This window comes from Zea mays, chromosome 4 (assembly GCF_902167145.1).
Source record: "Zea mays cultivar B73 chromosome 4, Zm-B73-REFERENCE-NAM-5.0, whole genome shotgun sequence".
NCBI classification, from domain to species: Eukaryota; Viridiplantae; Streptophyta; class Magnoliopsida; order Poales; family Poaceae; genus Zea; species Zea mays.
In genome coordinates, this window is record NC_050099.1 from 209682499 (window position 1) to 209709694 (window position 27196).

The 27196-nt window shown below is 44.5% G+C and overlaps 1 protein-coding gene across 2 annotated transcripts; it reads right to left on the reverse strand.

Moving 5' to 3' along the window:
• Positions 1-2751: 2751 nt before the first annotated feature.
• Positions 2752-26456, reverse strand: LOC103654546 (disease resistance protein PIK6-NP). Of its 2 annotated transcripts, none has more exons than XM_035967512.1 (5): positions 26246-26456; positions 12999-13072; positions 11758-12885; positions 8174-8857; positions 2752-5027 (listed from the first exon to the last, which is right to left on the reverse strand). In XM_035967512.1, the coding sequence occupies exons 3-5, from the start codon at positions 12535-12537 to the stop codon at positions 3129-3131; spliced, it is 3363 nt and encodes a 1120-aa protein (XP_035823405.1). In that variant the 5' UTR covers positions 12538-12885; positions 12999-13072; positions 26246-26456; the 3' UTR covers positions 2752-3128. The 2 variants fall into 2 exon arrangements, with proteins under 2 accessions (XP_035823405.1, XP_008679613.2); XM_008681391.4 differs by having other exon boundaries at positions 11758-12893.
• Positions 26457-27196: the final 740 nt, after the last annotated feature.

Consider the following 27196-nt stretch of genomic DNA (forward strand, 5'->3'; position numbering starts at 1 on the left):
GGATCCATGTCACAGACAAAGAGCTAGCAGGGCTAGCTTTTAATGGGTTACTATCCTACTTAAGAGACAAATTAGATGGGACCTAGTTCTTTTAGATAGCGCAGCTAGAGATGGCAACGGGTACAAACCCGCTGGGTTTCGCTATCCCAAACCCGTACCCGTGAAAAATATTTACACCCGTTAAAAAACCCGTACCCATGACGGGTTTGAAATTTTGCCCAAACCCGTACCCATCGGGTTTGCGGGTACCCACGGGTTACCCGCGGGTTTTTATCTCCAATATGCTTATTCTTTTTATAATCAATAAGTATTGTAATGATTAATGAGATCATGGTCCAAAATTTATGTAATGAACAACGAGTTCTTGATTTGGTATAAAAATATTAGTAGAGAGAATTAAATACAAATAATAAGTTGTATAATCAAGTTACCTTGCACTAAGTTATACATCCACCACATATATAACGCTAGTAATAACTATAATAGCAAGCAAGCAACACTATCATCAACTACTTATACATTCACAATTTGATAAAAATTAGGAAGTAAATAGATAGATAACAAGTTTGTTGTTCGTTTATAAAATAAGATTACAATATGTACTAGGTTTGGTCGGGTTTAAAAAACCCACGGGTTCACGGGTTTGGGTACTATAGGAACAAACCCATACCCATGAACCCGTCGGGTATACATTTATGCCCATTAACAAACCCATGGGTATGAAAATTGACCCAAACCCGTACCCTAATGGGGTAAAAACCCATCGGGTTTCGGGTTTCGGGTACCCATTGCCATCTCTAAGCGCAGCTACATCAGCGGGCTTTAGCCTGTGAAAAGCCGATTAAAGAGACGTCAAAATCGGCTGCTCGTACTATACATCTAATAGAGCGTGATAGTTTAGATGATGAATCCGTAGATGTATATACCGCTGAGTTTATTTGGCCAACAAAGGCCAAATCTTCGGCATGTTCTTCCTTACAGCCGGTTCAAAAGAATCGGCAAGAAGAGATTAAATTTACCTTTAATGTTGTCAAATGCGATAAGATATTTGACGAGCTACTTAAAAATGACAATATTAAATTAACTCAGACTATCTCTCCTATAGATGAATTAAAGAGACGTGCTTATTGTAAGTGGCATAATTCTTTTTCTCATGCCACCAATGATTGTAATGTTTTTCGTCGACAGGTACAATCGGCCATAAATGAGGGCCGGTTGGCTTTTCAGGAGATGCAAGTGGACACACAACCATTTCCCGTTAATACAATAGATATTGCATGCAAAAAGATCTTAGTTCGGCCCGAAATGGCCGATAAAGGCAAAAGCAAAGACATCATCATTGGCAATCCTCGCATGTCAAATATATCACAAAAGGAGATTGCTCGAAAGGCTCCGGACGATAAGGCTAAAAAGTCCGGAGGCACCGGGGGGCAGGCACAATTGATGAGCCAAGCACGACAGCCTGGCCTGAGCATCACGGACAGTCTGGCACATACGTGTGGACGGTCTGGTGCTCAGACAGACGGTCCGGCTAACTCTGCCGGATAGTCCGCCTATGGCCAAAGGCGTCAGCCTCCACACAAAGCTTTAAAAGGGAAAGAGACGCAATGGCAAAGCACATATGGTCGGCTGGCCAAAGCTAACCCTACTTTTGATCAGTTGCTCTCCAAGAATACTAACAAGAAGACTGTTCTACGTGGTCGGTCAACGAAGAAACCCCGGTCACCTGCTAAAACGAAACGGGTAAACAAAACGGCCCGAAAGGCGACACAACAAGCATCGCCTATTCATCCTATGAGACCAGGGTACTTTCCACCCGTTTACTCATCGTCGATATATTATCCTGTTCAAACATGGAATGGTACGATGATTAATCCATGGTACATGTATAGTCCTTTTGTCTATCCAGACTGGGGGGCACCTCCATTCTATTCCTTTTTGATCCATTGATCAAATGGACATGGCCGAGAAAGATGCAATCTGAAACGGCCTTTATACATTGGTGCTTTATTGAATAATCTCAATATTGAAAAGTTGGTGCCTTATATCAGGTTTAGTTTATATGCTTTTGGTTCGTCAACCTTCACCAAAAGGCAGGGGGGCATATGTTGAAAGCTAAAAAGAGCCTCGTGGATGGTCCGGCCCTGAGGCCGGACGATCCGCGGTCCGCGCGTGCGCAGAGTCAGTTAGGGTTCCTAGTTTCTTGCGGGATTTGTTACCTAAAACCGCGGGATTAACTCGGAAAACAATTTGAAGCGGATCCAGACCTCCCCCTTTATATAGATGAAGGGCTACGACCGATTGAACCCCCAACAATCGATCAAATTAAGTCTATTTCTCGTTTTTACCTTATGCATTAGGAGTAGCTCTAGTTTAGTTCTAGTTTAGTATCTCAATCATCAAATTCTCCGCTTCTCTTCGACTCTACGTCGATTAGAGGAGTCTAGGTCGGCCTACCGAGCCTAGACAACACCTAGGATCTCTCCTCCCCGACAGGGTCTCTCCCGGGAGCGAGATCCAGGCGCCGCCGACGACCTTCGCCGCCCTGCACACGTGTAGAGCGTCCGGCTGTCAGGCAATGAGCCCAAGCCCCTGTACCAGGTCGCGGACCGTCCGGCCCCTGGCTACGGACCATCCGAGCCTCTGCAGAGGGCACCGCCGCCGGTTCTCACGCAGTGATTGGCGTCCCCAAAAAGGCACCAACAGTAACATCGCAAAAACCATTCAAAACAAATGTACACACAAACAACCACAAGAGAACATGGATGTAGCAAGATACACCACGAAACTACAATACATGAGAGCAACAGAAAAGTACAATAGCAATTCACTGGTCCAACATTCTCTATATACATAAACACATTTGCACACCATCCATATCTTTTAGAACAAATCCAGACTGGGACTATGCAGTAGGAATAAATAAACCACAGGCACAAGAAAAATAGACTGATCAATATGTGGCCAAGAAGGAAGCTTTCAGGTTTCACAGTTTATTATTGGCACGATGGCTGCATAACTGATCTTTCTAATCGGTTAGATTGGATCGAATAGCACTGAAGAAATAAGAGGAAGCAAACAGCACCAGTCACTAATCCTTGATATCGTAACGATAGGAAACTGACACTCTAGAGCTCAAAATCCCCAGTGGACGACAGTACCTTTTCAACCTTCAAAACAGGTTTCTTTGGGTGCCTGGCAAGTTGTTCCTCCACATCTGTTTTTACTATGAAATCATCGGAACCCTTAATCTGGACTTCCTTGAGTTCAGATTCAGACAGTTTTTCTAGCCCAGAGAGCTTCATTACCGACCCTGAACCACTACAGCAGGAAACTTTCAGCAGCTCAAGATTTTGCAGTGATTGTGATCCAAAAGCCACATCTAAGCTGGAGCTGCAAGAGATCTCGAGTATCTTCACTGTTTCATAGCAACGTAATTGCTGCCCATGCAACATGACACAAAAATTGAGCTTACCATCAGGAAGCTGCTTGGTAATTAGACGCAGAATACATACTTTAAGATCCTTGAGTCCCTTGATAGTATCTTGCGTTAATATAGTCATCTCCAAAACTAACTTCCTGAGATTTTCAAGTTGATTGATCCATTTTGGAAAACTGTCTGCAAGGCCATACAATTTAAAGCTCTGTAGGTTCTTGGGGGGAAGGTAGCCATCTGGGGTGACACACAAGCAGTCCTGATTGTCCTTCTTGAGCTTAACTGATAAGGAGTCTAAATGCGCACGACTTGAGATGGCCAAACAGAAATCTTTGCTGTTGTTCCTACTTATTCCAGACACTCCAAGCTTGCGCAATTGGGTGAGCTTCCTGACCTCTTTCAAGATGGACCTCCCCCGAGCAGAATTGACATTAACAACACCGATGGTGAGCAATGCAGTCAATTTCTCTAGCCCAGTAGGAACCACAACACCCTCTAGTTGTCGATGTCTGTGGAACAAGGATGACGTCCATGATACCGAGGTGTGTGGATTTGGTTGTTTCTTTGTTGGTTTGGGTGTAACAGCAGTATCGGGTGTTGGTTGTTCCTTAGTTGGTTTGGTGGTACTAGCGCGGAGGTACTGCAACTTCTTTAGCTTGGTGATAGTCCTTGGCATGGTTGCTATGGCTGTATGTCTGACATCCAGAGTCTCAAGCTGCCTCAAGCAACCTAATGAATTCGGCAGGCTATAGATCCCAGTGCATCCTCGTAGGGAAAGATACTTGAGGCGACAAAGCAGCTTCATCATTTGTTTGAGGTCTTCATCTTTTAAATCAGATGCATCCTCAAGATCCAGAACCCGAAGCAACCTCATCCTATCAGATATGAAGAATGGCTTCCATTCTCCAAACACTGTCAAAGATCGTAGCCTTGAGAAGTCAATGCTCTCAAACACAATTCTGTCTCTGTCCCAGCTTTTCAGTATGATGAGGTGACGCCCCATGCGCTGAGAGGTTAGGGTGCAACTGCCTCCCAGTTCAAATACAAGGTTCTCTTCCATTTGACGAGAGATGATATACTCTCGGACAAAACTGTTGACTTGACACAAAGTCATTCTGCTGTCTCTGAATCCGGTGGTGACTGAATATGGTTTCTGCATTATTATGCTCAGATCGAGGAGCCTGCAGAAGAACTGCTCCCCTCTTTCCTCTGCAGAAATTTTGTCCGTGTCCCTGGCATAGCCCTCTGCAATCCACCGTCTCACCAATCGCCTTCTCCGGATACTGTGATCTCGAGGAAAAATTGACAGATAGAAGATACATGGCTTGAGAAAATCCGGGCATGTTCGAAAGTAGGAGTGCAGCCAACCAAAGAGTGGCTGCAGGCAAGCAAACTCTGGGCTGCTCTCCAGCTCTTGCATAAATTTGAGATTCATAGAACTTGCACTGTCCATCCATGAGACTGTTTTAGGTGCCAAAAAGTTAGCTACGGCAACTATAACTTTTGGAAGACCACCACACTTCAAAATAAGTTCTTGTAGCTCTTCATCTATGGAGTCCTTTATAGGAGATGATGGTTTTTGCCTATGTACCTAAAGTAGAAGGACAAATGTTTTTTAGCACGGTAAGCAAAATGTGTTAGCTGTTTCATTCACAAATTGTATGCACATACAAATGTTTTTAGCACGGTAAGCAAAATGTGTTAGCTGTTTCATTCACAAATTGTATGCACATGATGAACGATTGAACGTACATTTCAACTTCATATATGCATTCGAATATCACAGAACAATGGAAATATATACATAACTGAAATTGTTCAGTCATAATTGTCTTAACTACAAATGCAAAATGATGTGAAAGGAAACGGTAGAAATATATCATTATTTTACTACAATTAGTGTCTTGTTATAACAAAAAAATGTTTTCTTTCATGTTCGATAGATGTGTAATACAATGGAAAAAATTTCCATAAAAATATATTATTTTGATCCCTGTTACCACTTAAAATGCCATTTGGACCTAAAAAATCATTTTAGATGAATTCAATGTATACATATTTATCCTGATAAAAAATATTAGACAAAATATTCTTCGGGCAATAATGACGCCAACAAATAAGGAATTCCAATATTGTAAAACTAATATTAACATCTATAAACAGTATTGACCAAAATTTAATATTGACGGCTCTGACCATGCATAATTTACCATGCAACTTAGTTATAAATTTGAGATTTCCGGTAAATTGGAGAAATGGTGAGAGCCTGCCGATTGAAGGAAAGGTTAGTATCATTCTCATTCGTTTTTGCCACTTCAGCAATACACCTTTGAAAGCCCTAGTTTGGTTTTGTTAATTGAGCGCCAATCATGTGGTCTAGTGCTTTCATTGAGTATGTTTAAGTTAGGGTCCACTTGGAAGTGATGGATAAGACATAGGAGGTGGTGGAGTTAAAAGAACATGATCACATGTATGCACGTGTTTATCAAATGGTGAGAAGATGGAGCAAAAGCAAGACTTTGTTTTTGTCAACCAAGGTACAATATAGTGCACGTTTGGGTTTAGAATGGATAGTTGTACTATAAAGAGGGAAAATCTTTAGTTGCATCAGTTATCTAGTACCACCAAGTGTGAGACTCATGTGCATTTGCATTACACTTAGTGACGTGGTAAGATACAAGAGAAAACCCTTTGAAAATGTTTGAAAAGGCTAACTCACACATATGAAATAATAGATCACTTTGTGGAGTTGAGCACTTTGAAAAGGGTTTGAAAAAACATGTTTGATGGTTGTTTAGATGTCATCTGATTAATCAGATGGTACCCTAAGTGGTACCATTCGATTATATGCTACCCGAAAGTTGTGCATGAGCACAAGTGCTGAAACAGGTGTTTGGTCGCTTGGTGGTAGGACAATGCCCACTGGCGATGGGACCGCCAGAGAAGGTGTGAGAAGGTTTGGCCATCAGATAGGAACGCTAGCGAGCATCGGCAAAAATCTGTACTTTGTTACCTTGCTGACCACGCTGACTCTCACTTCCGGTGGGGCCGCAGCCTCCCACGGTGGGACCGCCAAGCCATTCTTTATGTGGTTGTGTTTGTATCAGATTAGGGATTAATCCGATGCTAATCATCGAACTAACCCGACATGGTTTTGACCTCTCGGAATGCTCTCTGTTTAGCATCGGATCACTATCATCGAACTATTGTCTAGGGTCATTGGATTATATGCTAACCATCTTTCAAATGGATGTTGTGTTGTCAGTGACCGTTGCGCCCTGACAGTGGGACCGCCAGGGGTCACAACACGACCGCCAGTGGAACGTAACAAACCATTAAATAGTGGTTCTCGCAGTTTGGGGAGCTCTCTTGGCCATTTGTTGAGCTACATTCTTGGCCTCAGAGTTGAGAATACTCTCCCATTTCCTCTCCTTTCTTGGTGCTCATGTTTGTGAGATTGAGAGCCTCTAGCGCATCGTATTTGAGAGATTGCATTCGAGTGGCACTAGATTGTCTTTGTGACTCGGGATTTCTTGTTATTTTGGTGATTATCGTCACTTATCCGGCTTGGTGCTTTAGGAGGATTGTTGAGAAGATCTTGGTTATTGTTGTCTCCAGTCATCGGCTATTGTGAGGGGTTTTGTGCTCATCCTGGCGAGAGAATCTAAAGAGTAACTCTAGTTAAATCAATGGAAGTTTGGAGAGGTCCATAGTGATCTACCATCTTCAATGCGATGTGGTGATCTTTGGATCCACCTCAACGAGGACGTAGGTTGCCAGCAAGCAACTGAACTCGACAAAAAATACTATGTCATTGGGGTTCGCTTTCTTAACACTTGAATTACACTTCGTATCATGTGCTTGTGTTGTTGTTTTGTAGCTCTAGTTCTTTAGTTGTTTTAGTTGCTAACCGTCTTAGCTAATTGTGTAGCTTAGTTGCTCTTGTTGCTAGAGTTGGAATATGTAAAACCGTAACCCTAATCCTGAGTTGGGAGTATATTATATAGAAGAGTTAGGTGGGACAAAGCCCATTACAATAGGGGTAACTAGGGAAATACAGGGAAAGCCTAACTTAATCTTAAATAGTACTCTAACAGCTAGTTTCTTAGTTGTTTAGTAGAGCATGTAGTTGTCTGTTTGTGTGAAGTGCTTATACTTGTTCTTGCGATTAGAATGGTATAGAAGGCTTGCATTGTACTACATAAACTAGTCAAGTAATGGCTATTAGGATCATCGCTTGTATTAACACCTTTGCCTAGTGTTTATGAACTGAAATTTTAATTAGGCTATTCAACCCCGCTAGCCATCCATAGATCCTTTCAACCTTCCCTCTAGTTTTGAAATTCTTAGTACCAGCCACTCTTCTTGTACGAGTTGTGGATTCCAATGCCAAATATGCCCCATGGCTATTTATGAGTATAGGAGGGATATAATTAGGTTGAATTAGGTTATTTTCATTGAGACTCTGGGGTAGAATATACAGAGTTTACATTACTTGGGGGGTCAAGGTGGTACACGAGATCATAATTCCAACTAACTCTATCCTAGTCATGATATGCTCTAACAATTAGCATTCATTCTCAAGCCAGAGATAACCTCTGGTTGTTCTAATCATATAAATGAATGCGGTGTGAAGGGACTTTTGCATCAGAATTTTTAAGTTTGTAAAAAACATATGCACACAAGAAATTATGTTGAAATGATGTAGAGCAGATTCTTCTTTCTGAATAAGCCTACCTGCTTTTTGAAAAGCTTGAGGGCTGCTTTGTCTTCTAGACCTTTGACATTAAATACGACCCCTTCATTATCTGCACAATATGTGGCGATACTTGCTTCAGTTGTAATGACAATGATAATACTTCTAGAAGGTCTAGACACCAAGGCAGCTTGTATTAAGTCCCATTCTTCAATGGACTGCAAATCATCAATAACAACAAGGCACCGGTTATCTTCTAGAATCTTATGACACTCTTGAGTAGGGTCTTTGATTCCCATGGCTTGAACAGGTTCTGAATGGAAATCCAAAAGCAAACTCCGGGAGAAGTCCCTTAAATTGAATGGGTGGGTTACATCAACCCAACCGTACTTCTCAAATAATTGGTCATTTCGATGAATTCTGTCAAAGTACATGTTCCTAACGAGGGCTGATTTCCCAACACCAGCTATCCCCCACACAGACAGTATTTGCAAACCATAGACACGTGCCTTAGCAATATAGTTACCGAGTTGGTTCATTTCTGACTTGCGTTCAACAAGTTGAAAATTCTTCACCCAATCAGAGGCATCCTTCCGTTTAGATGTTGGAATTCTGTCGGACAGAAAGCCAGTACCGTGGGTTATTTCATCCTGCATTGACATTTCATTGTTGTTGTCTACTACTCTATCAGATTCCATGCTTTTATCACCATTACCTTGCAATCCCTGAAACAGAAGATAAGTACAAAACCATATAAAGAAATTAAATGTTAGATGCCTATGCATAAGTCATTTGTATTCGATCTCATATATAGAGTTTCTGCACATGGTCTATATCCTGTATCTGTAGAAGGGAGAGAATGGATGATGTATTGATAGGAGATGTGGTACAATATATAGACTCAACCCTAACTCTAATGGGCCGGCGGCAGCCCAACAGTGGTGCCGGCCCACACACACTCACACACACAGTCTAACATCCCCCCGCAGTCACAACGGGGGTACCACACACGATGAGACTAGAGTAGAGGCCGAAGGTAGGTGCCGACGGGTTGAAATCCCCCCGCAGTCGCAGCGTCGTGATGGTGAATGTTGCGGCTGGAGTAGAGACCGGAGTGTGCGCCAAGAAGACGATAGCCCCTAGACGCCGAAGTAGCCGAAGTCGAGGTGGTTACGGTCGGGAGACACGCAGTAGAAGCCTGATCTTCGGGAGGGGTCGACGTTTGAGCGTCAACGATCGGCAGGGCGACACAATAAAAAAAGGGCACCGGCAGGGTGACCTTCCTGCTTCTTCGATCGTCCGGGCGTCAAGGAGCCCCGCCAGGGAGGCCGACAGCAGCGCACGCGTCTGCGCCGGTCATAGTGTCCGCGCCCGCGGCAGAAGAGAAGGGGAAACGGCAGATCCGGCCGGGAAGGCCACGACAGCGACGGATATAGCCGAGAAGACACGATCCAGCCAAAGGACGGCGGATCGAGCCGAAAAGGTCACAGCAACGTGGATCCGACCGGGACGAATCCGGCGGCAGCGATGGATCCAGCGAAGACGATGAAGGGGGTGGGCAGCGGGGCGGGTCCAGCCGGGCAGGGGCCTGCGCCGGACCAGACAAGGGGTGTTGACGGCACAGGTGACGGGAGAAGCTCGAAGGGTCGAGGTTGCACTAGGCTCGGCGATGGCAGCACTGCGGTGGCTGCATAGCACGCGTGAGAAGAAGACGCGTGGAGGCGCGAACGCCGGGAATGGTGCTGCGCTGGGGGCGCGTACGCCGAGAAGGGGCCGCCGGGCACGGCTGGCAGTGGCGGGGAGTGGCCGCCAGGGGAGGGCAGCGCGTTGGGGGAGGCCCGCAGGCCTGGCTAAGCGCCACCATGGGAAATAGAGAGAACTGGGGAAGGGGTGGCACCATGGGAAAGCTGTTGCCGCTACTCCCCTACGCTAGAACAAAGAAGATGTGGAGGGAGAAGATGGCGTGGGGGAAAGGGGCCAGGATGGCGAGGTGGGGAAGCCCACGACCTGGTGGAGGCTGAGCACTAGGGGGACGTGAGGGAGGGCATTGACGCGTCCATGGAGAAGGGCTACTGGGCGCTAGGCTCCTGCCCATGGGGCTTCCTGCACGTGCGCTTGAGGGAGCAGTGGCGGCGAAGGGTGAAGCAGGTGCGGCTGCCGGGGAGGGACGGGCGGGCGCCGCCGGTGTGGAGGCGCGGGCGCTGGGGAGGGCGCTGCGCGTAGGGGCGGCGGACGCAGAGGAGGGGCGCGGACGCCGGGAAGGGCGCGGACGCCGAGGAAGAGGGTTGGGCCGCGCCAACCTAACAGCGGTTGGCCGCGCGCTGAGACTGCGCCGGCACCTGGCCAGGGCCGCACGCCCGTGTCGGGGCCGCGTGCCCGCGCAGTGGTCGCGCCCGCGCCAGAGCGGCGCCCTTGGCGGGGCTGCGCTCTCGAGTCTGGGCCACGCCCGCGCTGTGGCCGCGCCTGGCTAGCCGTGCCCGCGCAGGGACGCGCGCTCGCGTCTCGCCTTAGGAGCCCGTGCGCCGACGGGGCTGCGTGGCCGCCGGGGTCGGTCCCGCGCTGGGGCCGGGGTCGCCGCGCCCGCGCCGTGCGAGGTCGGGGACGAGGCCGCAGCGCCCGAGCCGTCGTGGCCGCCGCGCGCCCATGCTGCGCCCTGGCTTGTGGTGGACGAAGGTGAGGGGAGGTGGGAGGAGGCAGCGGCTGCAAGGGAGCCGCCCCGGGAGGGAGGGATGAGCCTCCCGGGGCGGCGGCTGGACGTGGGGCAGGCGGCTGTAGGGGTTGGAGGAGGGAGGTGGCGGCTGGGATGAAATCCTAACCCTAACCTGGCTTTGATACCATGTAGAAGGGAGAGAATGGATGATGTATTGATAGGAAATGAGGTACAATATATAGACTCAACCCTAACCCTAATGGGCCGGCAGCCAACAGTGGTGTCCGCCCACACACACAGTCTAACAGTATCCATGTATATATATTCAGGCCTAGTGCCCTCATATTGAACATAGTGCAATTTATAACATTAAAGAGCAAGGGGAGTTGATTTGCTAAAGGTGGAATAGTTAAAGAGCAGCAACGATGCTTTTGTGCCTAAGTCCTACATATTAATGGACACTTCAAGAGGGGAAATCTAAGGCTGAAACCATATGTGCAGGTTCCGAAGGTCTTTTCCCAAAAGATTACAGTATGTAGTCAAATGCTTCTCCGGTCTACCATACTATGTCGCTCGCAAGAAATGGAATTAATGAGCAGCAAATGAATACTCCCTCTGACCTAAAAAGAATGCAATTCTCACTTTTTGAGAAGTCAAACAATTTATGTTTAACAAAATCTATATAAAAATACTAACATTTACTATACCAAATAATTATCATTAGATTAACATGTAATATTGTCATATACACCTATCTGGAGACATAATATTGGTAGTATTTTATATAACTTTGTCTTACTTAGTTCAAATCTAGAATTGCACTCTTTTTGGGATGGAGGGAGTAGTGATAAAACAGCATAATCAATATTAAATTATTAATGATGATTCCTTTTGTCATTTTCATCCCTTCCAACTGAAATTTAGTTTAACCTTGAACACTGACATTGCTGTAGTTAAATGATGTTAAAGGCTAACCTCCTCGAAGAAGACACATACAGAGTGCTCTGCTGAGTACTGCTTCACCTCTGCTACTTGGTATGAATGCCCAATGCACAAGCTTGCAATTTCACACTGCTGTGTGGATACAATGACCCGACTGCCATTCTTCCTGTCTGGCAGGTAAGTTCCGATGGTGTCCCAATCTCCAATTGTGGACAGATTTTCCAGGACGATTAGGTATCTGTTCTCATTTACTTTATCCATAAATGCCCCAATGAGTCCGCCTCCCGTTGTCGCCATTTCCTCAATCCTCTTCAGTTCATCGACATTTATAACCATTCCATTTTGCAGGCAACTGTTTGCGTAGAACTGGGCGACCATACTGCGGAGAAACTCATGAGGATTGAAAGGTTGTGTAAGCTTCACCCAGCCACGACATTCAAATTTTTGACAGAGTTCTGGGTCCTGGTAGGCCTTTCTGATGATGGATGTTGTACCGAGTTCACTGCCTGTTCCCCACACTGAGATTACCCCCAGGTCAGCTTGTTCCTTTGTTAGTAGCTGGGTGAGATCTCCTAAACCTTGCTGCCTTTTTGCGGTGTCCCTCGCCTCAACCATCATGTCAAGCACCATTGTGCCAAAAATAGTTTTGGGTGCCGTCTGTTGCTGCATGATGGGCTTGGATCCAGAGTCGCTGATGAGGCTGTAGCGTGAGTTCCTTCGGCTCACGTCCTCAACCCTAACCTTGAGCTGCTCTATCTCAGTGACTGCCTCTTTTATGGGCAATGCTGATGCTGCCAAGCAAGGTGGCAGCATTTGGCGCTACCAGCTTGACTTTTTGTCCAGGTGGGTGACAAACTCTATGCAGTCCTCCACATCATATGCCAGATCACGGACCTGCCTCACCCATGTCCTCACAACGTTGTTCTTGACACGCTCCTCATTGGCAACATTGAGGAAGGAGTGCATCATCTCAAACTCGCCAGCGATGAACACAAGGTTGTGCTGCACGCTTTGCTGCAGTTTTGTCTCCTCCTCAATCGCTGACTGAGCCTTGGTCAGGGCCCCCTCCACCACTGTCTTGGCCAAGCCAACAACAAGATCGGCCATTGCTTTTTCAGTCTCTGATTCTCTCCTTAGTGGTAATAGCTAGCTAGGAATTGCCTGAGCACCTACAGATGGAGATGTTAGTCATCTAAAAAGCAGTTAAATTTGGCTTTGTTTAACAAGACTGGTCATATCCGCAAGAGCCCGATTCACAACAAAAATGAGCTTACCTGTAGCTCATGTAAAGTATGCCCCTCATAGATAAATGGATCGGCCCTGATGCTCATAACTTTATCATCTACACCTGCTCCAGAATGGAAATTTTACATTAATAGAAAAGAGACAAATTGATAAGCATGTTTTGTAATGTGTGTAGGGGGGGAAGATAGCTTAAGTGCAAGGCAGCAGGTATGCATGAGGAAGAAACTGCAAAACTAATTTTGGAAGGGCAACTTGGTGGTAGATGATCACATATCACTTAATAAAGTGAAAATGTGTTACTGATTAAGATCTACTTATGAATTTGTTTGCTGTGAGCCCAGCACTTGGGTTAACTCCTCCTATGTTGTCTCAACTTAGCAAGTCTCAAACCCTAGTAAAGGAGAAGGGTTGTGTTAGACTTGGCGAGCCAATGTTAAACTAGCCATTCTGGTGGAGATGAAACCCGAAAGAAATTTGTTTAGGTGTAAGACTATCTCCAGCAGCTTACTCATACCCGTACTCATACTCATATTCAAACTATACTCTACAAACAGTACAATGTACAGTGCAAAACGGTGTTTTGGGTGACAATATGGATGCAATGTACAACAGTTCACCCATATGGTTACTAAAAACACTGGTTTGCACCGTTTTGCATTATACATATCTACAGTATTGCTAACCAAGTTGTTCACTATATCTTCTGGTCAAACAAGATGTCTAATTAGTGGAGAAGCTACAAGAATAAGGGAGATATTCAAAGTTGTACTAATTACTAGAAAATTAAGTTGATGAGTCATACTATGAAGCTACAGGAGAGAGTTATCGAGTATCGTCTGAGAGAAATAACGGGGATCTCTTTGAACCAATTTGGTTTCATGCCTAAAAGGTCAACCATGGAAGCCATTTTCTTCACAAGACAAGTGATGGAGCAGTATAGGAAATAAAAGAAGGATTTATACATGGTTTTCATTGACATGGAAAAGACTTATGATAAAATACCAAGGAATGTTATGTGGTGGGGATTTGAACATAAAGTTACAACGAAGTACATTGGACTCGTTAAAAACATGTACAACAATATTGTGACTAGTGTTCGAACAAGTGATGGTGACACAGATGACTTCCCGATTAGAATGGGCTACATCAAGAACAACTTTGAGCCCTTACCTTTTTGCATTGGTGATGGATAAGGTCACAAGAGACATACAAGGGGAGGTGTATACTTTTTGCAGACAATAGTTGATGAAAGTTAGGCAGAAGTAAATAGAAAACTATAGTTATGGCAAGAGACTCTAGAATAAAAAAGGTTTTAGACTCAGTAGAACTAAAACTAAATATATGGGATGTGATTTCGGCACTACAGATGAAGGAGATGTTAGTTTGAAAGATCAAATAGTGACCAGAAATGACACATATTTAGAATCAATGCTATAGAGAGACAGAAATATTGATGAAGATATTAGCCATATAATCAAAGTAGGATGAATGAAGTGGCGTCAAGTTTCTGACGTTCTATATGATAAGAGGGTACCATAGAAGCTAAAAGGCAATTTTTATAGGATAGCTATCAAACCTGCTATGTTGTATAGTGTAGAACATTGACCTACAAAAATACAACATGTTTCTGCAGATAAATGTTGTGGAAATGTGTATGTTACGTTGAATTTGAGGCCATATACAAAGGGATCGAGTACAAAACGATAATATATGTGATAGGTTAGGGTAACACTAATTAAAGAAAGGCTTTTCCAACATCAGTTGAGATGGTTTGGACATGCCCAACAAAGACCTCCAGAGGTGCTCGTGCATAGTAGAATCTTAAGACGCGATAGCAATGAGAAGAGAGGAAGAGAAAGGCTGAAGTTGACATGGAAAGAGACAATAAAAAAAGACTTGAAAGGATGGAATATACCCCAAGATTAGCCTTGAACAGGAGCACATGGAAAACAACTATCCATGTCTTAACTTTGACTTATGGGTTTTATTAGATTTTTAACTATAGCCTACCACAACTTGCTTGAAATAAAAGGCTTTGTTGTGGTGGTTGTTGTTGTTGTTGCTGCTGTTGCTATAAAAATAGTGAGACCGATCAGCCCTCGACAGTCCTCCCCATACATGTCCATCTTAGAAGAAAGTAGGCAATCCACTTATACACTTCTACACCCCCCACTCACGTGCATCCGGAGAGAAAAGCGCAAACATGAAAATAAATGGGCGAAGGCACAAATAAAACCTCTGTCAGGATACGAACTCGAGACCTCCTACTCCGATACATGTTAAGTGGACACACTAACCAATTCAACTCAAAAGCTTAAGGTGTTAGGAGAGGTGTCATGGGCATAATAGGGAGCGAGAGGCAACAGCCAGGCTGGGATAAGGCTAGAGAATAAGATTGAGATGAGCTGGGATAAGGTTAGAGAATAAGATTGAAATGAGAGAATTGTGAAGAGTTGGTTAGCATCAGATAAGTCCAAGAAAGTAGGAGTTAGTTGAGAGTTTGTAGGAGAAGTTGGTTAGCCATAGGGATATTTATAAGCCGCATGGCAGCAGGGAATAAATCAAGCAAGATCATTATCAAACCAATCTCTCTCTCTCTTGCAATGACCCTCTCAAGCGCCTAGGGCTGCTACCCTAGAACCAAGCCTGCGGCAGAGGGGTATAACCTCGCCGGAGAAGACAACTATCCCCATGGACCGAAGGTCCATGACACCTAAGGCTAGAGAATAAGATTGAGATGAGCTGGGATAAGGTTAGAGAATAAGATTGAAATGAGAGAATTGTGAAGAGTTGGTTAGCATCAGATAAGTCCAAGAAAGTAGGAGTTAGTTGAGAGTTTGTAGGAGAAGTTGGTTAGCCATAGGGCTATTTATAAGCCGCATGGCAGCAGGGAATAAATCAAACAAGATCATTATCAAACCAATCTCTCTCTCTCTTGCAATGACCCTCTCAAGCGCCTAGGGCTGCTACCCTAGAACCAAGCCTGCGGCAGAGGGGTATAACCTCGCCGGAGAAGACAACTATCCCTATGGACCGAAGGTCCATGACACCTGGTATCAGCTCCAGGTTATCCTCACCACCACCAGCCGCCCATCCCTCACCACCACCAGCCGCCACGCCATCTGCCGTCGCAACGCCCTCCCACCCGCCCTCTCCAACTCCAGATGCATTCACTCGACTCGAAGAGAAGTGGGATCAATTCATTGTGATGTTCCACCGCTACAAGGAGAAGACAGAGAAGGAACTCCAAGCAGCGGTGCGGCTTCAGGCGGCAGCGCGAGGGTTCCTGGCACGCCGCCAGGTATAGTCCCTTCGTGGGGAGAAGCACCTTGCTGTGGCCTCCAGGGCCACCCCATGGCCGTCATCACATGAGCAGGCCGTGGTGCGCCTGCAAGCCGCAGTGCGCGACTTCCTTATTAGGCGGGCGGTGCGGAAGCTGCACTTGCTGATCAGCTCATCGCTGCACCAACTCGCAGCCTGCGCGCCCAACCACCAGGTCTCGTCTATACTTTTTGAACCCCATGCAGAAGTCGAGATCTGGGTATGCAGCTCCCCTGCACAGCCAAAGAGGGTTGTCTCCTTCATTCGGGCAACTGCCTTGGTGCTGGACAGACCCAACATAAGAACGGGCTGGTTCCTCTTTCACCTTTCATCCAACGTGAAGTCCGCAGTTCAGCTCTTTCCTTGGGATCCAGGAGGACATAGCTGCAGTTCAAATTTATATTTTAGTTCCACAATTATTTTGTATTTTCGTCTTAAATAATAAAGGTAAGCCGAGATATAAAAGGCTTAACCTTAAGTCGTGTCAGGTAAGTCTATGGCAGCTCGAGGACGAGCTGGTCCTCAAGGGAGGGGGAGATGTCATGGGCATAATAGGGAGCGAGAGGCAACAGCCAGGCTGGGATAAGGCTAGAGAATAAGATTGAGATGAGCTGGGATAAGGTTAGAGAATAAGATTGAAATGAGAGAATTGTGAAGAGTTGGTTAGCATCAGATAAGTCCAAGAAAATAGGAGTTAGTTGAGAGTTTGTAGGAGAGGTTGGTTAGCCATAGGGCTATTTATAAGCCGCATGGCAGTAGGGAATAAATCAAGCAAGATCATTATCAAACCAATCTCTCTCTCTCTCTTGCAATGACCCTCTCAAGCGCCTAGGGCTGCTACCTTAGAACCAAGCCTGCGGCAGAGGGGTATAACCTCGCCGGAGAAGACAACTATCCCCATGGACCGAAGGTCCATGACAAGAGGGTAGGCAATCTACTTATACACTTTGACACCCCCACTCACGTGCAACCAGAGAGAGGCACAAACGTGGAAATAAATAAAGAGATGGAGACACAAATAAAGCCTTTGTCTAGATTCGAACCCAAGACCTCTGTCTTTGATACAATGTTATGTTGCATGCACCAACCAGTTCAACACAAAAACTTAATCTCTTAGAAGAAGGTAGACACTTCACTTATACACTTCAACGGTCCATTCTTTGTTAGTGCTTTCTTCTCGGTGGCAATCATCTCAGAAGTTGGGAATGGAAAGAACACCCTTTTTTGGACCAATAACTGGCTGCATGGTCAGTGTGTATCATCTCTTGACCCTCATTGGCTGCATGGTCAATGTGTATCTTCTCAGAAAGCAAAAAACAGTTTGGGATGCTTTGGCAGAAATTGGTTGGATTTCGGATCCAAGGTGTAGTTACTGTTACAGTCATTGCTGAATTTCTTGATTTATTGGACCTTCTCTCAAAGGTGGAGCTGCAGCTCGATGTTGAAGACGCTCACTTTTGGTATTTTTGTACGAAAGAAAAGTACTCAACAAAATCAACATTTGTTTGTTGGGGCTGTTCATTTTAAACCATGGGAGAGAATTTGGAAAAGTTGGGCGACTGCCAAATGCATATTCTTTATGTGGATAGTTGCTCATAATAAGTGCTGGACTGCAAATCATCTTTGCCAAAAGAGGTTACTGCATTCCGAATATTGTGATCAGAAGAAACAATTGACCACTTGCTTGTTTCTGGTGTTTTCACTCAGCAAGCGTAGTACCTCCTCCAGCATTATGTGGGTCCCCCAGCCCAATGATATTTCCTTTGATGATTGGTGGGCACGAGCAAATGATAGAGTGAGTGGTCCAGTTCAGAAAGAGGTAAATTCCATCATCTTAGGAGCATGGGCTATGTGGAATCACCTCAATCGCTGCGTTTTTTATTGGCGTTTGCGAAGCTTGAATGAAGTGAATTTCTTGTGTAGTAGGAGTTACAACTGTGTTCCGCTGACTCAAGAGGTCTCTCATCTCTTTGCCCTTGCGCCAAGAGACATGGTTGGCTCAGGTCGTTTATAGTGTTCTATGTTAGTGGTGGGCATGTTTTTTTTTGGGGGGGGGGGGGGTCTGGCTGTTTGGCGTAGGGATTAAAAACCCCTTTTCATTTCCTACACGGTTCTTGTGTTAGAAATATAGGCATTTCCCGTACCATTTTAATTCCATAAATTAACATTATGATGATGACATATAATAGATAATCAAACATAGATAACATGATCTCAAAATTATCCATAACAATATGGATCATGAGAACACAAAACATATGAATCATATAAATATAATAAGCAAATAAACATGGAACATGTATTATTATGGAACAACTGAAAATAAACAGATAGCAACATAAACAGCATGACTGTAAAATTAAGACAAACAGATTTATCATATTACTAGTATGATCAGGCATCAGACACGTCATGATATAATACGACAAAACAGATTGGATAAATTTATGGCTATAAATAAAACAGCAGGTATGAACATATATAATTTGCAGAATGAAAAACAGTAAAGAGATGAATTGATCATACCCTGCCATGCGCTCCGAGGATCTAGATCCTTGTCCAACTTCACTTGTCATGTCAGCAGGAAGAAGACTTTAGGCAGTCGCGTAGACGCTCCCCAAAAACCTAATTGCCGATCCCTCGTGCAAGGAGGCACCTGCCCTCTCGCTTCTCTGTGCGCGCAGAGTCACGAGATGGAAATACCCTCACTCGGCTGCTGGATTGTGTTCTGAAAGTGTTTTCTCGCGTGTCCCGAATGACAGGGGTGCTCCTCTATTTAACCTCTCGCAGAGGGAAGCTGAAGGAGAAAGGTCGCCGAGTCACGCCAAGAGTCGGCCAGCTCTAGCCGAGTTATGCCATGAGTCGGCCAGCTCTCGCCGAGTCACGCCATAAGTCGGCAGCTGAAGGAGAAGGGTCACTCGGCTGGCTGACGAAGAGACAGGGTCACTCGGCAGACGAAGAGACAGGGTCACTCGGCTGACGTATGCGGTTAGTGAGTGCTAAAAATTAACACAACCACACCACACCACGCCCGCTCGCCTGCCTGCCTGCCTCGCCTCGCCTCGCCTCGCCACGCCACGCCACGCCACGCCACGCCCGGCCCGGCCCGGCCGGCGGCGGCGGCGGCGCGCGCGCGCGTGTGGCATGCCCTTGTCCATTTCTTGACTTCTCAAGTTAAGTGGAATAAATCCCACCATATAAGTCAAGGCAAAAGACCCTTGGACTTCCAATGTGGTACTATTGGTATTCTCCACCATTACACACCATAGAGTTTATTCAATAAATGGGCCAAGCCCATAAAAGATTCAACAATCCCCACCAAACTCTAGGGTTTGTAATGATGAAGTATCAGAATCACAATCCTTTGATATACCAGTGTTTCGATGGAGACTGTTAAGTTGAACATCCATCTAGAATAAGAGTTTCACTTATTCACAACTGAACAATGGACTATGCCTTGAATTGACAGTTTTGTGCGAAATAAGATTCACTCAAATCCTTTGCTGATACTAGGCTGCAGAAGGGTATTCCCGCTGTTTAGAAGCATATAAGTCACACTTCAGTGCCTTTCATGAGTATTTAGGGATTACCCAAATCCCATAGACTGTGACTAGCAGTCTGACTCATATAGGTGTATTCCTCAGAAGATGTTCTGTAGGACAACATCTCACCTTTATAAGACTCTTGGAATACATTAAGGTAAAAACCATCCTGCCTTACAGATAGGAAAGATGTGCATCAGAAATGAGTTAAGAAAGGGATCTTTCCTCACAACCTACTCCTAGCTTGTTTCTCCACTCTACTTCACGGGATCTCCGATCACATAGAGCAGGTTACCACTAGAGTAGATCTCACATGGGTCTCATACCCATTTCCCTCGATGCACTTTCTATCACATTGCGTGATAGACCCTTAGTGAATTGATCTGCCAGATTATTCGATGTGTGGACATAATCCACAGTTATAACTCCGGAGTTTTTCAACTTTCTGACAGATTTCAATCTCCTCTTAACATGCCTTGTAGACTTCATGTTATTCCTAGAACTGTTAACCTTTGTAATCACCGTTTGGTTGTCACAATTCATGGAAATAGTCGGTATCGGTTTTTCAACTACCGGTAAGTCCAATAGGAAATCACGAAGCCACTCGGCCTCAGCCCCAGCAGTGTCTAATGCTGCGAGTTCTGCTTCCATTGTAGACTTCGTTAAGATAGTCTGCTTGCAAGACTTCCAGGAAACAGCGCCACCTCCAAACAGAAACACATATCCGCTTGTGGCATAAAGCTCATCAGCATCAGAAATCCAGTTGGCATCACAATAGCCTTCCAGCACTTTTGGGTTTCCGGTATAATGAATACCGTATGTCATAGTACCTTTCAAATACCGCAACACTTTCTCAAGAGCACGCCAGTGATCATCTCCTGGTTTTGACACAAACCGACTTAGCTTACTCACAGCATAAGAGATGTCTGGCCTTGTTGCACTTGCAAGGTACATGAGCGAGCCAATGATCTGGGAGTATGTCAATTGATCCCTTGCTATTCTCCGATTCTTTCTTAATAGCACACTGGGGTCATAAGGTGTTGGAGCAGGATCACAGTCACTAAAACCAAAGCGACTCAATACCTTTTCCACATAATGTGATTGTAACAAAGTTACCCCACCATCAGCTTCTCTAACAAGCTTGATGTTTAGAATGACATCAGCCTCTCCCAAATCTTTCATCTCGAAATTGCTCGATAGAAGATTTTTAACTTCCTCAATCACATTGAGATTTGATCCAAAGATCAAAATGTCATCAACATAAAGGCACAGCATGACAGACTCACCCCCACCATACCGATAGTATACACACGTGTCAGATTCATTTACAACAAAGCCAGCTGCTGTAAGAGTATTATCAAACTTTTCATGCCATTGCTTAGGTGCTTGTTTTAGGCCATACAATGATTTTATCAACCTGCACACCTTGTTCTCTTGACCATCCGCAATAAACCCTTCTGGCTGATCCATATAGATCTCCTCATCCAACTCTCCATTTAGGAAAGCTGTCTTAACATCCATCTGATGAATGATAAGACCATAAGAGGCTGCCACGGCTATTAAAGTGCGAATTGTAGTCAATCGAGCCACTGGTGAGTAGGTATCAAAGAAATCTTCACCCTCCTTTTGGGTATATCCTTTGGCCACAAGCCTTGCCTTGTACCTCTCGATTGTACCATCAGGCCTAAGCTTTTTCTTGAAGATCCATTTGCAACCTATAGGTTGACAACCATAAGGACGGTCAACGACCTCCCAAGTTCCATTAGACATAATAGATTCCATCTCACTCCTTACTGCTTCCTTCCATAAGTCAGCATCAGGAGAGGAATATGCCTCACTAATGGTAGTTGGTGTGTCTTCCACAAGGTACACTATAAAGTCATTACCAAAGGATTTTGCAACCCTCTGTCTCTTGCTCTTTCGAGTGACTATAGTGTCATCCTCCTCAGGGATGTGCACGTGAGAATCCTCAGCATGATCTATAGGAATCGACAGTTCGTGCTCATGGGGAATTATAGTCTCATGACTTGTATCACTAAGTGTATTCTTCATGGGAAACTCATTCTCAAAAAATGTTGCGTCTCTTGATTCCATGATAGTATCAACATACATATCAGGCACATCAGATTTTATAATTAAGAACCTATACCCAGTGCTGTGAAAAGAGTACCCAAGGAATATACAGTCAACAGTTTTAGGCCCAAGTTTACGCTTTTTGTTGATTGGCACATTCACTTTAGCCAAGCAACCCCAAGTGCGCAAATATGAGAGATTTAATCTTCTCTTTTCCCATTCCTCAAATGGAGTGATCTCTTTGTTCTTTGTTGGAACTCTATTCAGGACATGACATGCTGTCAAAATCGCCTCACCCCACCATGCCTTGGATAATCCCGCTGTACTCAACATGGCATTCACCAAATCTGTTAGAGTGCGGTTTTTCCTTTCAGCAATCCCATTGGATTGTGGTGAGAATGGCGGTGTCCTCTCATGAATAATACCATGTTCCACGCAGAACTCATCGAACACATTAGAGAAATATTCTCCACCTCGGTCGGACCTTAAACGTTTTATTTTCCTCTCAAGTTGGTTCTCAACTTCAGCTTTATAGGCCTTAAAATAATTGAACGCTTCATCTTTTGTTTTTAAGAGATACACATAACAAAATCTAGTGGAGTCATCTATAAAAGTGAGAAAGTATCTTTTACCACCTTTGGTCAAAATTCCATTCATCTCGCACAGATCAGAATGAACAAGTTCTAGAGGTGCCAAACTCCTTGCCTCAGCAGCCTTGTGAGGCTTGCGGGGTTGTTTTGATTCAACACACACATGGCACTTAGACTTTTTGACCAAGTTAAATTTAGGAATTAAATTTATATTTGCTAACCGCATAAGACAGCCAAAGCTTGCATGACAAAAACGTGAATGCCATAAATCCGACTCATCAGAAAAATGAACAGAATTCACGAGTTTATTACACACATCATGCAGTGATAAGCGGAACAACCCTCCGCAGTCATATCCTTTACCAACAAAAATACCATGTTTAGACACAACACATTTATTAGACTCAAGAACAACTTTGTATCCATCTCGACATAGCATGGACGCGCTAACGAGATTCTTCTTGATAGAGGGCACATGTTGCACGCTCTTCAATGGCACCGTCTTTCCCGAAGTAAACTTCAGAATGACCGTACCAACACCAAGAACATGAGCACGCGACCCATTTCCCATTAACAAGGCGCCAGACCTCCCGACCTGGTAGGAGGAGAACATAGAGGCATCAGCACACACATGAATATTTGCACCACTGTCCATCCACCACTCAGGTGAATTACAAACTGAGAGAACAAATGGTAAAGAATTACCATACCCAGATGTTCCATCTCCAGTTTCAGTGGTTACAACATTAGCTGATTTCTTGTCCTGTGTGAACTTGCGATCAGGGCACTCTCTAGCCCAATGTTGATCACTGCCACAGACAAAGCAACCTCTCTTTCCCTTGTTGTTGTTGTTCTTCTTTTTAAACTGTGCTGTATGAATAGGCTTATTTGCATTCTCTGGTTTGTTCTGGTTTTTCTTCTTGTTAAACTTGCGAAAGTTTCTCTTCTGCACCACATTAGCAGTAGAGGTCTCAACACCTTTTCCACTGTCCTTTGTTCTAGCCCTTTCCTCAACATCAAGAGTACCAATGAGTTCTTCCACATTGAACTCTTGTCTCTTATGTTTGAGAGAGGTAGCAAAGTCCTTCCAAGAAGGTGGCAACTTGGCGATTATACCGCCAGCCACAAACTTGTCAGGCAAAGGACAAGGAAAAAGTTCGAGTTCCTTAGCTAGTGCCTGAAACTCATGAGCCTGTTCCACTACAGATCGGTTCTCAACCATCTTGTAGTCATACAGCTGCTCCATGAGATACAGCTCGCTACCAGCGTCAGTAACTCCAAACTTTCCTACAAGAGCATCCCACAGCTCTTTCCCCGTGGGAAGGATGATATAGCTTTTCTGGAATTTAGTATCCAGTGCGCTAATCACTGCACCTCGAAAGAGGTTGTCTTCAGCCTTAAACTTAGCCTCATCCTCAGGAGGTAAGTTGGCAGGCTTGCCCTCAGCGGCATGAAAACAAGACATTGCAGTTAGCCACAATTCCATCTTAGCTTTCCATATCAAGAAGTTTTTACCATCAAAAGGATCAGGCTTTAGCACAGCAGCAAAACCTCTGACAGAAAAATGCCTAACATTAGGTTTTTGGACTGTTAGAAATATAGGCATTTTCCGTACCATTTTAATTCCATAAATTAACATTATGATGATGACATATAATAGATAATCAAACATAGATAACATGATCTCAAAATTATCCATAACAATATGGATCATGAGAACACAAAACATATGAATCATATAAATATAATAAGCAAATAAACATGGAACATGTATTATTATGGAACAACTGAAAATAAACAGATAGCAACATAAACAGCATGACTGTAAAATTAAGACAAACAGATTTATCATATTACTAGTATGATCAGGCATCAGACACGTCATGATATAATACGACAAAACAGATTGGATAAATTTATGGCTATAAATAAAACAGCAGGTATGAACATATATAATTTGCAGAATGAAAAACAGTAAAGAGATGAATTGATCATACCCTGCCATGCGCTCCGAGGATCTAGATCCTTGTCCAACTTCACTTGTCATGTCAGCAGGAAGAAGACTTTGGGCAGTCGCGTAGACGCTCCCCAAAAACCTAATTGCCGATCCCTCGTGCAAGGAGGCACCTGCCCTCTCGCTTCTCTGTGCGCGCAGAGTCACGAGATGGAAATACCCTCACTCGGCTGCTGGATTGTGTTCTGAAAGTGTTTTCTCGCGTGTCCCGAATGACAGGGGTGCTCCTCTATTTAACCTCTCGCAGAGGGAAGCTGAAGGAGAAAGGTCGCCGAGTCACGCCAAGAGTCGGCCAGCTCTAGCCGAGTTATGCCATGAGTCGGCCAGCTCTCGCCGAGTCACGCCATAAGTCGGCAGCTGAAGGAGAAGGGTCACTCGGCTGGCTGACGAAGAGACAGGGTCACTCGGCTGACGTATGCGGTTAGTGAGTGCTAAAAATTAACACAACCACACCACGTCCGCTCGCCTGCCTGCCTCGCCTCGCCTCGCCACGCCCGGCCCGGCCCGGCCGGCGGCGGCGGCGCGCGCGCGCGTGGCATGCCCTTGTCCATTTCTTGACTTCTCAAGTTAAGTGGAATAAATCCCACCATATAAGTCAAGGCAAAAGACCCTTGGACTTCCAATGTAGTATTATTGGTATTCTCCACCATTACACACCATAGAGTTTATTTAATAAATGGGCCAAGCCCATAAAAGATTCAACATCTTGTGTGTATTAACAATCACTGAGATGGCGAATGGCCAACAGATTCCAGTTGACTGTGTGTCGTGCTAGATTTAGGTTGGATTTGATTTGTAATTTTGAAGGAAGGAACCAATCTAAACGCAGGGGTGCAGACAGAGTGTATTGGAGCAGCAACCCAGCAGTAGCAGGGTTTAGTGATGCTGGCGAGGTGCAAATGCTGCAGTTTCGGGCACCAGGGACACGGACGGCAGGCACACAAACAAGCGAGAGCGAAATCAACCAAACAGAGCACAGGCAATTCCGTCGAGCACACACCGTGCATCTACTATTGACTGCGGCCCACAGAAGACTACAGAGGAGGGCCTGCTAGGGTCCAACAGGACCCGTTGTGGCTAGATTGGGATCGGCGTACGGATGCTGGGCAGCGGCCCGTGCTGGCCCGTGCCGCAATCTGCAAACACAAGCACAGCAATGGGTTGTGGCCGAGTTCAGGGGCGATTAGACGACGAGCGCTGCTCTGAATCTCGTAGAACCACAAGTGGTGCAAGAACTTGATGCACTCGGAAGAACACCAACTGCAACAGTCACAGCCTGCGCGAGCTTCACAAGTACTCAAGTAGCCTCAATCTGAATAAGAGATTCTAAGACCGTTTACAGCAGTCTACCTAAAGTTTACCTAAAAACACTGCTTTACATTGTAGAGTTACTGTTCGTGTAGACTGCAGTTTAAATATGGGTACGGATATGCTAGGTATGGATATGCTAGAGATAACCTAATAGAAACTTAAACAGGAGATGAACAAAAAAGATGCATTCTAGAGTTCCACCAAAGAGATATCCAGATTGTAATCTGCACATGCTACATTAACCTTGTTATTTAGGTGGGCCGTATTGATTAATTTGTCCACTGCACACTGATATGAGGAAGGGAAATCAAGGAGAACGAGGATCTTTTTGCTCCGAATGAGAGGAGATATGTATAATCCAGATCCGTGAGCATCGAGTCCAGAACTAGCGAGAAATAATCTGAATGCAAGCAGCAGCGATGTACCTTGAGATCCGACAAGCCATGTGAGACGTTGGCGGCGTCGCCGCACTGACTGGAACGCAACGGAGCCGCGCCGGGAATGCGTACACGGCAGGTGGACGCAACGCCGTGCCTCGGAGGTGATTTTGCCAGGAAGGATGCCGCACAGTGGACAAGACACGGGAGGGAGACGACTTGACTCACGGGTCAATGGCATGAACGCGTCGATCGACGAGTGAGGGGTGTTGTTTGATTCCTGTATGGAAAACACCGGTTTTTAAGGAACTAATTTATAAAATTGAAATGATTCTAAACATGTTAGTTTATGACTTAATTTATAAAAATTAGATTCTAAGTTTTTAAAAACCAAGAAGTTGGACTCTTCTAGTTAAAAGATAAAAACTAGTTTTCTTAAAAACTAGGTTACTTACCAACAAGGCCTAAAGTTTAATTACTTTTAATATATAAAATATTAAATAAAGTAATTAAACTAGGCCTTTCAAATGGAATTTTTACAGAATAAAGTTTAGTTCCTAAAATTTAAGAGGGTGATTTAAGGAACCAAACACTCCCTAAATATTTGAATATCAACTATGAGTACCAAATATATACTTAATTATATTTAATAATTTTTTCTGGTATTTTAGTATTTATTTGTGTGATTAGTTTTATAATTAGATTATATATAATATCTTTAATATATTTAATTATAATTATATTAAAATAATTAGGTCTGATTGAGGAGTGAATATTTCTCTAATGATTCTGACTTATTTTGTGAGTAACAGAGTATTATACATGAAGGATGCCTCCCTATTCGTCCCAATCAAATGGGGTCACCGAAAAGAAAGAATCACACGTGAATAACTTGGTTACTGATAGTCGCCTAGAAGGGTTAAATAGTCCATACCTAAAATTTAATCACTCAAAACAAAACTTGATCTCAAACTAGTCGGTTAGAGCAAGAGGCAAGGT